A 14762-nucleotide genomic window follows, 5' to 3' on the forward strand; every position below is an offset into this window, starting at 1 on the left:
TACTTTCTTCATTTCTAAACTAAATTCCTAGCTACGGACCTGGGTTATGGGTTTAAGTTAGTTTTGATTAAAAATGTTCTCTCATGTTTAGAACTAAAGGAGCTTTATCGAGTCTTTCAATTTCAACACTTCTGATGCTTTGACCGTGTAGTAAAGCATCCAAAGTGTAATTTGAAAGCATCATAATCCACATTTGAAAGCATCATAAGCAAGGAGCAATCAAATTTGATGCCTTAATCACTTTTTTTAAAGAAAATATTAACTTCCCAGTCAAATTATGACTTCATGAGCTAAGAATTAGGAAGCATTGTTTTTCCCTGTGCTTTTCAGATGGATTTAACTCCACAAACATTTCCTCATTGGTTTTACAGCTTGGGTTATGTTAGGTTACACAAAGCATCACAAATTACATGTGAAAGCATCATAATTGTCCTAATTGATAAAAAATAGTATATACAGCTTTGTAATTGTGGATATGCAGGTTAACCCACAAAGGGTAAGACTTAAATGGCGACCTAGAAATGATAATTGAAAATTATCTGAAGACATAATTTTGTTTTTAACCTTGCATAAAAAGTTAAAATGATATAAATTAATGATTTTAAAAGAGAAGAAACAAGTTTTAAAGGTTTAAGAAAAAAGACTGAGCGTAACTTCTAAGTTGTGTAAGTCATAAAGAATGAGAAATTAAATGACGACCTTAAACTCTTTAGATACAACAACTTGGAGGTTAAATTTGTATTGTTATACCTTTAATACAGTCTTGAAATAGATTTCGAAAAAAAAAGAATCACATTTAATGAGCTTCAGGGAAAATTAATGTAAGATATAAAGACTTCTGAGTAAACTGAGTTATACATATATAAAATCGTATTTATAAGTCGATCATTCCTCATGTGGATAACCTTTAATCCTTATTCGCCCTTGATACCTTGTTATACCTTTAATACAGTCTTGAAATAGATTTCGAAAAAAAAAGAATCACATTTAATGAGCTTCAGGGAAAATTAATGTAAGATATAAAGACTTCTGAGTAAACTGAGTTATACATATATAAAATCGTATTTATAAGTCGATCATTCCTCATGTGGATAACCTTTAATCCTTATTCGCCCTTGATACCTTGTTATACCTTTAATACAGTCTTGAAATAGATTTCGAAAAAAAAAGAATCACATTTAATGAGCTTCAGGGAAAATTAATGTAAGATATAAAGACTTCTGAGTAAACTGAGTTATACATATATAAAATCGTATTTATAAGTCGATCATTCCTCATGTGGATAACCTTTAATCCTTATTCGCCCTTGAATAAGGATATTGAGAGTTTGCCTGAAAATTATCTGATAACAGATTATCTCAGAGTCAGACAATCCCTTACTAACCGAAAACCCTATAAATTCGTATGACATTCGTATATATACATAATTTTAGGTTTGGAATACGTAAAATTACGTATTTTCCATACACATTCGGTATAACATACATATTTTCGTAACCATTTCCTTCGTAAAAATACGTATTTTTATGACATACGTATTTTCGTAACCATCTCCGTTGTAAAAATACTTATTTTATATCCGTAAAAATACTTATATGACAAACGTAAAAAAAACCTACAAAAAATCCAATGAATCATAAATTTTTAGGTTTTTCCTTAACGTAAATTTAGGTTTTGAAAAAATCCTAACATTTTTTAATTTTTGGAATTTATAGTTTTACCTATACGTAAAAATGCGTATTTTTAAGGCATATCAAGGTCTAAAACCAAAATGTTAAAAAGATGACTTTAACTTTGCATGCACATTGTTCTTTCATGTTTATACAACAATTCCACAAATTTCATAAATCCATTCACTGCAGATATCAATTATTTTCAATCCAATCCAATCCATTATTCTTCTACAACAATTCGTACCATCATCATTCCTACAGTTTATCCATCTAAATCAACATTCATATATGCATTTTGTCTGTATCTTCAACAATTATGTGTTCACTATCTGTTATACTTAATACACTTACCATTAAATACCTGTTCTAGGACTGTCAAAGTATAACTTCTATTTATCAAAGAATCGAGAATTTACTGACATTGATTCTAAATGAAAACATCAATTTACTACAAAATGAAAGAAATTTTCAATTTTGTAACATTGTATTTACCAAAATATTTGCATTAAATTTCTTACATAACAATTCTCTTGAAAAATCATAAAATATTTTTTAATTCTAAATTAAAGATACATTTTTGTGCAGTTGAGGTTTCGTGAATATATTTACAATTAAAAAAATTAGTCGGCATCAAAAGCTTATATAAACTTTAAAAACCCACATTTTTAAGTATAAAGAAAATCCGAAAAACTGGTAAAAATTTATAAAATAAAAACCTAAAAACTTTATGAAAATGCACGTATTTTTAGATTTGTATCAAACTTATAAACTAAAAAAATATCCCTCTCTGCAGTTTGAAAAGAAGTGCATTAAATCCAGATCATAAAGTGTGACACGTCCCCATGGTATTTCTATTCTTTATTTTTTGACATTTAAATCTCACTAAGTTTTATCTATTAAATATGTGATAATTTCATTTTTGACCTTATCCATCACACTGGACGAATTAGTTTAAATCACTCAAACAAATTTTTGTTCAGTAGATTAATCCTCGAGCGATAAACGTCGGTCTGATGATGAGGCATTAAATAAAAATGTCGTCTTTTATCAACGTACACTTACAGCTGACGAAAGCCAGGTAGTTAGGGTAGAAAGGCCGCTTTTGATGTTTGCTCTTCAGGATGAGAAAACAGGGCCGGCGACGATATTGACGAATTAGACATTATTTTGTGTATGAAACAATCGTATTATTGTGATATATCTATCTATATTGTTATCTCTCCTTTTTTATGTACCTGGCCATTAAATTATATTCTAAATAAACATAACTCAGAACAGATTTTGTGCTCCCACCACTCCTCCTGATCACAGATCACGAATTGAGATTGTTTTTTTTTTCAGATCAGGTTGTTGATCATTTTTTGAGGCCTTAGGTCCTTTTTTGAAGTGTGTGGTCGGCGCGTCTGTAATTTGACGTGTTTCCCGCTTCATGGACAGATACTGATGAACATTCAGCAATCACAGCCACAGTCTAGCTTCGTTTTGGGACCTCTACCACATTCTACATACCACACACAAGGTATTTTCATGGAACACCACATTACAGGTTTCAAACCACTCCGCTTTAATTATGGAACTCGACACTTAAGCTTTTACACCACACATTTGTATGATTAAAGAAATCTACAACCTTGATACCGCAAACTAGGTATATTCACATAATACCACAGTACAGGTGACAAACCACACGAAGGTATATTCATATATTACCGCATAACAGGTCTCATACCACACAAAAGGCATATTCATACAAGGCCGCAGTACAGGTTTCATGCTACATACTAGGTATAATCATATAATGCCACATAACAGGTTCCATACCACATACTTGGTGTATTCTTATAACGCCACATAGGTTTTATACCACATACTAGGTATATTCATATAATACCACATTACATGTTTCATACCACACACAAGGTATATTCATGGAATACAACATTACAGGTTTCATATCACACACAAGGTATATTCATATAATACCACATTATAGGTTTCATACCACACACAAGGTATTGTCATGGAGTACAACATTATAGGTTTCATACAACACACAAGGTATTGTCATGGAGTACAACATAATAGGTTTCATATCGCACGCAAGGTATTGTCATGGAGTACAACATTATAGGTTTCATACAACACACAAGTTATTGTCATGGAGTACAACATTATAGGTTTCATATCACACACAAGGTATATTCATGAAATACCACATTTCAGGTTTCATACAACACACACAAGGTATAATCATGGAATTCCAATTTACAGGTTTCATACCACATACAAGGTTTTTTAATATAATACCACATTACTGGTTGTATGCCACACACAAGGTATAATCATGGAATACCACAACTGGTTTCATACCACATCAAGGTATATTCATATATTACCATGTTACAGGTTTCATACCACACATAAGGTAAATTCACATAATACCACATTACTGGTTTCATGCCACACCAAGGTATATTCATATAATACCACAATACAGGTATAATCTTGTAATACCACACTACAGGTTTCATACCACACACATGGTAAAATCTTGTATTACCACACAAAAGGTTTCATACCACACGCAAGGTATAATCATCGAATAACTAATTACATGTTTCATACCACACACAAGATATTTTTATATAACACCACATAGGTTTCATACCACACACACCATTGCAAGGTATATTCATATAATACCACATTACAGGTTTCATACTTCACACGGTATGTACATATAATATCACATTACAGGTTTCATACTTCACACGGTATGTTCATATAATACCACATTACAAGTTTCATACCACACACAAGGTATGTTCATAAAATACCTCATTACAGGTTTCATACCAAAGAAGGTATGTTCCTAAAATACCTCATTACAGGTTTCATACCACACACACAAGGTATAATCATAAAGTTCCACATCACAGTTTTGATACCACACGTAAAGTATAATTATTGAATTCCTCTTCACAAGTTTTTAGACCACACATAGTACATGATTATAAAATTACACTCTCAACCTTCATACAACACATTGCTAGAATGCAAAATTAAATCTCTCATCAAATACAAATTTCTTATTACCACAAAATGTCACATTGTACAAATCACAAACAATTTGTTTTAAACCAACAACATTTTTTGCTTTTAATTTAGCATTTTTAAGGACAAGGTTTAACTATAAAAGCAACATTTTACATTGAACAATAAAGGTTTAATACATAATTCCATGATTTTCTCTTATAACACAAATGTTAAATCTGTTAGCACAAGTTAAAAGATATAATCAGTAAATTAAACAGAACTTAAATAATCGCGTTTTTTTCAGGGCATTCGGGACATATTCAGCAGTCGCATCAGGTATCTTGTTCTCTGAGATGTATACTTTATTCATAATTGGTCAAATTTAAAATAAGTTTTTTGAGATTTGTACAAAATAAACCTTTTTTTAATTATTTGATGTTAAAATGACAATCAATCTGTAATAGTAAAACTTTCCAAAACTGCATTGGGAACCTTTTGATATAGAATAAAATACTAAGAAATAAAGTTAAAAATACTTTATTTACATGTCAAAAGTCATAAAACAAAAGACCTTAACAATAAATATTGTTCCAAGAGGATTCGTATAAAAAGTCTTTTAGTGAGAAATGACCTAAGTTGTGCCATGATATTTCTTTGAAAGATAAAGAAACTTTTACGATCTCTGATCAATAATATGAAATTATTCAGAACTTCAGAACAGTGGCGCATTCTCTGCCTCTCGGATACCAGAACAGGACAGCGTACAACAAGGTTAGTGTAGAGAACAGGACGGTGAAACTCGAGGTTAGTTTAGAAAAAGACAAAAAGGTTAGTCTTGATAACAGGACGGTGTACAACAAGGTTAGTTTAGAGAACAGGATAGCGTACAACAAGGTTAGTGTAGAGAACAGGACGGTGAAACTCGAGGTTAGTTTAGAAAAAAGACAAAAAGGTTAGTCTTGATAACAGGACGGTGTACAACAAGGTTAGTTTAGAGAACAGGAAAGCGTACAACAGAGAACAGGACGGTGAAACTCGAGGTTAGTTTAGAAAAAAAGACAAAAAGGTTAGTCTTGATAACAGGACGGTGTACAACAAGGTTAGTTTAGAGAACAGGATAGCGTACAACAAGGTTAGTTTAGAGAACAGAAAAGCGTACAACCAGGTTTTAGAGAACAGGTTAGCTTTAACAGATCAGTTTGGAGAACAAGTAAGACTAAAGAACAGAACGGCGTACAATTAGATAAGTTTAAAATAAAGGTCAGATAAATGAGTTGAGTTTAGAGTAGATAACAGAACAGTTTAGGGTTTTGGATTGCCTTAATAAATATTATTATTTAAGAGAATAGTCGATTATGACTTATCTACTCAATACTCATACATCTAAGCAATCAATCCAGCAATTATGCAATACTAGTGAGTGGTTCTCAGACTGTATTTAAAGTAATACAAGGTTCTCAGGGGAAACAACATGTATGAAAAACATTATTTTTACGTTTTCCTCTTAATATGGTTGAACCTGAAAGGATACTGTCAGGTTCTGAGAACTCAGTCGGCCGGAAAGGTTTCTGAACTATTTGGTACATAGTGAATCCTTCTCCGTCTAAAACCAATCCTTGTTTAGGGGCGGAGAGAACGCAACCCAGCCAACATGAGTAACTACGAAACAAACCCTGTTGGAGCTTTGCAGGTATTTTGGAAACAAGATCTGATTTGCATGCAATTGAAAATAATCCTGATTTAATAAATAACACGCAGCTTTAAATGTTGATATTATATTCTTATATTTAGGAAAGATTTCAGTCCCGAGGAATCACACCTGTATACAGAGTAGTCCAAGCTGCTGGAGCTAGTCATGCACCAACATTCTCCTTCCAGGTATTCATCCAACCTTCTCCTTCTTGGTATTCATCCTTCATTCATCCAAACTTTTTCTTACGGGTATTCATCATTTATTCATCCAACCTTCACCTTTTAGGCACTCATCATTTATTCATCCAACCTCTCCTTTCAGTTTTTCATCCCATTTTCTTCTTTATCGTATTCTTTCATCCTTCATTCGTTCAACCTTCTCCTTTCACGTATTCATACTTTATTCGTTTAACCTTCTCCTTTCAGGTATTCATCCTTCATTCGTTAAACCATCTCCTTTTAGGTATTCATCCAACCTTCTTCTTGGTTAATCTATTATAGCTGCAATCCAAGCTTGTGTTTAGGTTATCCTTGGAGAGCTGACTGCTACTGGGGCTGGGAGCAGCAAGAAGCAAGCAAAACATTCAGCTGCCAGGTTAAAGTGTGAAGCATAATAAAAACATAAATTAAGTATTTTTATTTAGTTTCTCTAACATGAAAGATCTCTTTAAACCATTTCTTTAGAAAAATAATTTAATTTTACAAAATTAATCTCCAGGGCTATGCTGGATAAACTGGACGGACGGGTTCCTGCTCAGGACGGTCAGCAACCCCTTCCTCCTGTTCAGGATCCAAACTTCTCCCAGGTAAACATGAACAGCAACCCCTTCCTCCTGTTCAGGATCCAAACTTCTCCCAGGTAAACATGAACAGCAACTCCTTCCTCCTGTTCAGGATCTAAACTTCTCCAAGGTAAATATGAACAGCAACCCCTTCCTCCTGTTCAGGATCCAAACTTTTCCCAGGTAAATATGAACAGCAACCCCTTCCTCCTGTTCAGGATCCAAACTTCTCCTAAGAAAAAATATGAGCAGCAACCCCTTCCTCCTGTTCAGGATCCAAACTTTTCCCAGGTAAACATGAACAGCAACCCCTTCCTCCTGTTCAGGATCCAAACTTCTCCCAGGTAAATATGAACAGCAACCCCTTCCTCCTGTTTAGGATCCAAACTTTTCCCAGGTAAATATGAACAGCAACCTCTTCCTTCTGTTGAAGATCTAAACGAGTATAGAGCACATGAGGTATTGAGTACATAGGACATATGAGCAAACGATCATTTACATTAGAGATAGTTTTTTTTATCGCATGAGTACTATTTGGGTTTCGGTTCCTTTCTTTTATTATTATAATTTATGTTAAGGCCCCTGGTAACACTGTAGGAGGACTGCAGGAGTTGTGTGTAAAGCAAGGGTTCCCTATGCCGACCTACTCCGACGGAACAGTAGACGGACAACCTCATCAGAGGAATTTTTCTATTAGTAAGTTCAGATTAAAATTAATTGAGTTTTCGCAACAAACTCCGATTTTTTATCCCTATATCTCTGCAACCAAATGTCATAGACACTTGATATTTTAAACTGTGAATTCTGTCAGATCAAATATTAGAGTTTTAAATATGAAAAGGTTTACGAAATCAGGTTTTAAAGATATTGGGATTAGAAAATTTGAATGTTTACCAAAAATTCAATTCCTTGTGCTTCATCGCCATTTTGATTAGAATTTACAAAACAGAAGTTTAGTTGAAACGTTTCCTTTTCCGAAACAATTATGTATATTGTATATGATCATCAGTAGCAACAGCCCGACGATATTTAAAAAAAAAAAATTACATTTTTTTCTTAATTTTTCATTGCTGCATTAAACAGTGTCTGTTTTTTAGAATTTTTAGCCAAACTCATTTTTTAAAGAAAAGTCTAGAATTAATCCATTTTTTTCAACGTTCTTCCTCCACATGATTAGACTTTTTATTCTTTAAACCCCTCTTTGATTTCCTAACTTTTGTTATTTCATGGTTTTTCTGTGTACGTGCACTCTCTGTAAAGTCTTGTGTTTAGCGTGCACGGTCGGTAAGATGCAGGAGAATGGTGCTGGAGGGTCTAAGAAAGATGCAAAGCGTGAGGCGGCTCAAAAAATGATAGACAAATTGAAATCTCTGGGACAAAATAGAACAGAACAGGTTAAAAAACCGTGAATAAAAAGTTATTTAATTTCATTCATTTTTCCTCTCTTGATTTTGTTGCTTTATGGCCGTCCTTGTTCAATTCTTAATGTAGGGGACAGGGGTGAATAATTTTAAGGATTAAAATTCCGTTGGGGGNGGTGGCGTGATTTTTCATGAATTGTGAGGAAAACCTGAAAACTGTATACAACAAAAGGCAAGTTTTTCCATTCGTTTTAATACTTTTTCCTCCAAAATTTAATTTTTTTTTACCAAAAACCTTTTATAAATAGTTTCAGGATTGGCTCGTTGGAATCGAGTGTTCCAACAAGGATCTGATTTGATTAATTGTTCAGGTTGGAGGTGTAGTAGATGTGTTGAGTGCTGAGGATGAAGAGATGATAACTAAGATCTCTAATATGAAGATTGATCTTCTAACTCCAGATGCTAGTGAGAAGGTAATCGTAGACCGTTTGGATAAAAACCAATTTATCTGCGTTTGCTGGTTGCGAAAGTGTGACGTATATTATGATTTACGAAATTTAAGAAAATATTAACTCATTTCTGCCTTATTTTTTTTTCTTCGTAAATTGGCGAATTTTTATTATTTATTTAGTAAGCACTTGTTTTGTAAAAATTTTTATAAAAGTTTATATGTATGAATACATATATTTTTTGTGTGGGGGGGGGGGGGGGGGAATTTTCAAAAAGGGACTAGTTTGATACACGTGGGTTTTTAAAGGTCTTATGATACTTCTGACATCCTGTTGCTATAAACAAAAATTAACTTATTTTCATATTTACAACCAAAATAACAATAAGTATTTATATATTTGGATTTTAACCAAGATTCTGATAAATATTTTTATAACTAAGAAATAAATCACATTTGATACGGCGAGCTTTTACATACACACTGTTTTCTTTTAACTATTATTAACCATTTAGGATTAGTTTATTTTTTAAATTAAATAATTAACAGTAAATGCATAAAAACGTGATATTTAGAAGTTGTTTTTGAAACTCCATTATTTTCAAATACGTACCACTCATTATCTCTTTTATCAACTACGACGTATCTCTATTCTCGAGAAATAAAAAAATTGTATTGAAAGAACCATTGGTTGAAAACTTTTAATATCTAGAAATATAAAAATGATGTCTGTTCTAGGTTGCTGCGTTCTATAAAAACTTACAAAATGCGAACGGGAAGTTTTTGGCTAAACTCCACGTAACATCACTCAGTAATAGGTCAGTTTACATCCGCTGGATTCGACAACAGTTTTTAAATAACGGGGAAGCGAACTATGCATGTATTGGTGCTTGCTTGTTTCCTAAAACTGTAACACTCGCAGTCGCGGGATGTAACAAAAGTGAAATACGTTGCATTTACCTCCTGTAGTGTTTAGGATCCTTTTTTCCTTGCGGATCCGGATTCTAAGCACTGTTAGGATCCGCCATATAAAAATGGATTCGAATCCAGGTCATGAATATTTCTTTAAAATTAACGTAAAGGAGAACGTAAAAATGTTCTATTTCTTTTATTCATATTGTATCCGGATCCCTGGATTCACATATTGTTGCGGATCTGGTTCCGGATGCAAAGAGCCAGATCCAGATAAATAGTTTAGAACTTTGGTCCCAGGAGGTCGTTTTCCCCCTAGTATTGGATGATTCTTAAAAAACACCACGGGCAGTGCTTAGGATCCATTTCATTTTGATGTGGATTTTGATCTCCTCTTTTGGTTAAAAAATGAATGTTTCCTGATCTAGGTTTCTTTAAATTTTACTGTTTTTTTCAGAGATTTTTAATTATTTCTCTATTTTCAACAGTTCAGATTTTGAGTTTGAGAGCAAAAAGTTTTTTTTCTTCAATTTTTGATATATCACGCTTGGGTCTGGATCCGGATCCGGATCCTAACAACTGACAACACCGAGAACTTCAGCAAATAAACATTTATTTATTTCAGGAGTGTGAACTACAAGACTATGTTGGAGGATGTGAGCAAGGAGCAGAAGTTTGAAGTGACCTATGTCGAGGTTGAGGAGAAAAATGATGATGGTGAACATCAATGTTTAGTTCAGATCTCGACACTACCGATTGCAGTTTGCTACGCCGCTGGCAAGGATTATGACAAGGCGCAGAATGAAGCTGCTAGGTAATAATAGTAATATATTTAATATAGGGGTTTGTGACATTTTTCTGTAAATTTTTTTTAATAACAAAAAATCGCGAATTATACTGTGTTCATATTAGTGGATTTTCAAAAAAATTTAAATCAAAATTTTTACTTTTTTTCTTATTCAAATTTCAACCTTTCTGAGGTCATGTGATTTAGCACACAAAAAAAATAATTTGAATCTTATTGGTTCTGAGCGGAAAACTTTAGAATTGTGGAAATCGAGCTCAACGCTTGATCTCCTCTTTTGGTTAATCCTAAGATTATATTGCTCATATGCCGGGAAATTTAAATTGTGTGCGCCATTTAATGAGAGAACTCTCATTGGTCGGAATTCTGTACTCTGTAGGGCAATCCAAAAAGAGGGGAAATTAACGGATTAAGTAGAAATAAAAATAGTCCACTGTGGATATTCAGATTAAACGATCTGTGTTAAGGGTATCCAATTCTTAAGTTTTTAGCTCAGGCGTCATGACGTTAATTGGATACAAACTATCAAACTATAAACACCAACAACAGCCAAATATATATATATACAAATTCTTGTCTGGTTTATGTCTTTCATTTTCTTCGTCTTCCTTTTAAACTAAAACATGCGATGGTAAAATAGTCTTTTTTATTTAAAGACTTTTACTTATTATAATCTATCTTCAGAATTACACTTAACTATCTGAAGATGATGACGAAAAGGTCTCAGAGGGGAAAGAAGTAGAAATAATTGGTAAAAATAATGTTTTATTTATTAATTTCTTTTTTTTCTGTCATATATTGTTATTTTTCTCTCTAAATTCTTTTCAATAAAATCAATAGTAAAAATCTATTGCTTTTATCTAAAAAAAGTTGTTATATATAAGAATAGAAGAAAATTCTAAATCGTGTCGTTATATAAAAAAATATATTTCTTGATTAATTGATTGAGTTTGTTTTTATCTGGCTCAACAAAAAAAATTAATTTTGTTTTAGATTAGACAATAGACATGTCTTCTTACTTCAGGTACACCTTGCAACGATGACCAGCGAACTGAGAGTTCAATGAATCTGAATGGACATTAAGAACAACCATTTAAAACATTTTATTTTGGGGTTCATCTTAAAAATAATTTTTGGACCCATTATTTATACTTCGCTAGATATCGTTCCCTTTTGTACCTTCAAATTTTTTTGTGGATAAAGGTTTAAAACAATTACTAACATTTTTCTCCATATTGACGGTGATTTTGAGAATTAATTCAATGATGTTTAATTAAGGTCTGAACAGTCATTATTATATTCAGATTTTTAAATCATGAACAAAAAATATTCTGAAATTCGTTTAAAATGATGTATTATATGCAACTCACTTTAAGGCGAATTGATAAATTATAAACTCATTTTGATTCAAAGAATAAAATGGTTTTATGGCAACAATTAAAATTAAGGAAAATCTCAGCAGTCCGTTTTACAATAAGTTTTACATATAATTTAATAATTTGATAGGATTGTTAATAATCTTTATCCTCTCTACCCCCATATAAAATACATGCATGTTTCTCGTTAAACCAGCATTCTCACTTTTTTCCTTTTTTCTTCCTTTTATTAGATTTTATTAGAACTTCCCGACCTAAAGCATCCATTGCTGTTTATCGGGATGATTATGGCACCAATGAGAATGTTGATTCATTGAGAATTTTTTAGGCCTGCCTTGACAGTTGAATAAGCACAGTTGCAATGCATAAAATATTTGTTGACAGGGTTTCCAACTTTTATTATTTATTTCGTAAACTTATATACCCTGCTTTGTAACGTATGTAGAACTAGTCTTGAGAATCTTCATGTTGATTTGTAGATTCACATTTTCTGCTTTAGTCATTGTGTTAATTAGCATCATTAATAGGACAACGTTTTTTAAGTTAGGCGAAAAACTTGAAATGTTAATTTGTACGCTGAAAGGACTAGGACAAAAAGGGAATAAAGTTTATTGATCGGGGACCAGATTTAATGAATAGCTAGTAAGTTTATTGATCAGGGACCAGATTTAATGAATAGCTAGTAAGTTTATTGATCAGGGACCAGATTTAATGAATAGCTAGTAAGTTTATTGATCAGGGACCAGCTTTAATAAATAGCTAGTAAGTTTATTGATCAGGGACCAGATTTAATGAATAGCTAGTAAGTTTATTGATCAGGGACCAGATTTAATCAATAGCTATTAAGTTTATTGATCACGGACCAGATTTAATGGATAGCTAGTGAGTTTAACCACGTTTTTTTGTACGCCGGTTCAAGTCAAGGAGAGGCTGTTCAAATCTACGTAATTAAACTATCGGCCGGGAATAATTTCCTCTCTGGTTTTAGTCCTTTTTGTGCTTAATGCATGCTACACAGCTTGCTATTTAGTGCTTAATGTTCAAAGTATTATTATAAAACAATGACACAACTGTACATGTTTCTAATGAACCACATCACTTGTATTGTACACATGAACTGTTAATGTTAGCTATGTAAGATGTGTAATGGTATATTATTATCATATTCTACTGTGTAAACTGTCCTGTATATGTTTGTTTGTTTGTGCTGTGTATCAGTTAGGTTAACTGGAGAGGGGGAAATTCAAAACAAACCATTCAAATTAAGTCTCATTAATTCGGAAATCAGTCAGGAATTTAAATACTTCCGCACAAATAAAGCTATTAAGCTCCCGGATTAATCCTGAGTTTTAATCCAGATTTAGAAAATGCTCGCTGTTAAGAAAATTTTTTAAATCAGGATTGACAGGTTTTCAACACAGAATTCTTTCGGAAGTGCTGATGATCTTAAACCCTCGATTAAATATAGTTACTGTAATTAACTTTAAAATGTATACGAAAATTTTACTATTTGATTGGTTTGTATTGAGTTCCTTCTGACTGCGTATATTCAACTGTTGTGTGAGTATATCGTCTGATATAAACACATATATTGAGCCAGGCCTGCCTGAGGATACTTCAACTAAAGATTAAACAAGGAGCTGGACTAGAACAGGAGCAGGAGCTGTAGGACAAAACATGACCTTGAGAACAGGAGTGGGAGATGTAGGACAAAATAGGACCTTGAGAAGAGGAGTGGGAGATTTAGGACAAAACAGGACCTTGAGAAGAGGAGTGGGAGATTTAGGACAAAACAGGACCTTGAGAAAAGGAGTAGGCGCTTTAGGACAAGGGAGAGAATCACCGGACGCCATGAGCCTCCGCCATGCAGACACGCAGAAATGAGCATGCGCAATATATCAAAATGTGTCTGTGTAATACAGGATGTTTTATAAGCTTGTGTTTTAAGTTTGAATAAAAGATTTTTTACAAATTTTTCAACAAAGTGGCATAAGAAGTTTCTCAAAGATGAGAAGTATTTATCAATTATCATAAATAGTGCCTAATTATGACAAATAAAGTTGTATATAAAACTTTAAACATGTCTTACGGAGAAAGGAAGATATTTGGAGAAATATTTCTGGAGTAAATTTAGTTTGTTTTGTTGTAATCTTTGATTTAAACAATACCTTTTTTTAAAAAACCATTAAGATTTAAATAATTGATACAAATATTCTTTATTTAATTTGAACTACAAACAAAGGTATTGCTTAAATCTAAGATTATAAAAGATGAATTCAATTCAATTAAAATTTTTTTCTAATTATTTTCCTTTCTGCGTAAGAAATGTTCAAAGTTTTATTGCGCATGCTCATTTTTGCGTGTCTGCATAGCTGAGGCTCATGGCGTCCGGGAGTTCCCTGCCTAATAGGACAAAAGCAGGAATTTTAACAGGAGCAGGAGCTGTAGGGATAAAAGCAGGACCTTAAACAGGAGCAGGAGCTGTAAGACAAACGCAGGTCCTAGAGAACAGGAGCAGGGGCACGGATACAGTAGTAGGGGCTGGGAAAAAGGAGTTCTTGATTACTCTACAACACCTCTTAATGGAGTTATGAAGCTCCTTGTAATATTTACCGTTCGGTTACATTCACTGAAAATTGTCTTTTTCTTTGTGTTCTTTCTTTATTTCTGATTGGAT

The 14762-nt window shown here is 32.9% G+C and overlaps 1 protein-coding gene across 10 annotated transcripts; it reads left to right on the forward strand.

Annotated features, from left to right (window-relative positions):
* The first annotated feature begins 2800 nt into the window (after window positions 1-2800).
* Window positions 2801-13917, forward strand: LOC111707917 (interferon-inducible double-stranded RNA-dependent protein kinase activator A homolog B). 10 transcript variants are annotated; one of them, XR_002766556.1, is made up of 16 exons: window positions 2801-3192; window positions 5014-5045; window positions 5418-5480; window positions 6334-6399; window positions 6501-6587; window positions 6926-6996; window positions 7120-7207; window positions 7762-7879; window positions 8456-8577; window positions 8916-9017; window positions 9731-9810; window positions 10530-10718; window positions 11394-11460; window positions 11734-11912; window positions 12216-12271; window positions 12414-13917. XR_002766556.1 is itself a non-coding variant. In XM_023481107.1 (14 exons), exons 1-13 carry the CDS (start codon window positions 3117-3119, stop codon window positions 11449-11451), a joined length of 1152 nt encoding a protein of 383 aa, XP_023336875.1. In that variant the 5' UTR covers window positions 2801-3116; the 3' UTR covers window positions 11452-11460; window positions 11734-13917. The 10 variants fall into 10 exon arrangements, 3 of the variants coding, with proteins under 3 accessions (XP_023336875.1, XP_023336914.1, XP_023336906.1); XR_002766557.1 differs by having other exon boundaries at window positions 12216-12264; XR_002766559.1 differs by having other exon boundaries at window positions 11734-13307; window positions 13615-13917.
* The last annotated feature ends 845 nt before the right edge of the window (window positions 13918-14762 follow it).

Source organism: Eurytemora carolleeae, unplaced genomic scaffold (assembly GCF_000591075.1).
Source record: "Eurytemora carolleeae unplaced genomic scaffold, Eaff_2.0 scaffold105, whole genome shotgun sequence".
NCBI classification, from domain to species: domain Eukaryota; kingdom Metazoa; phylum Arthropoda; class Copepoda; order Calanoida; family Temoridae; genus Eurytemora; species Eurytemora carolleeae.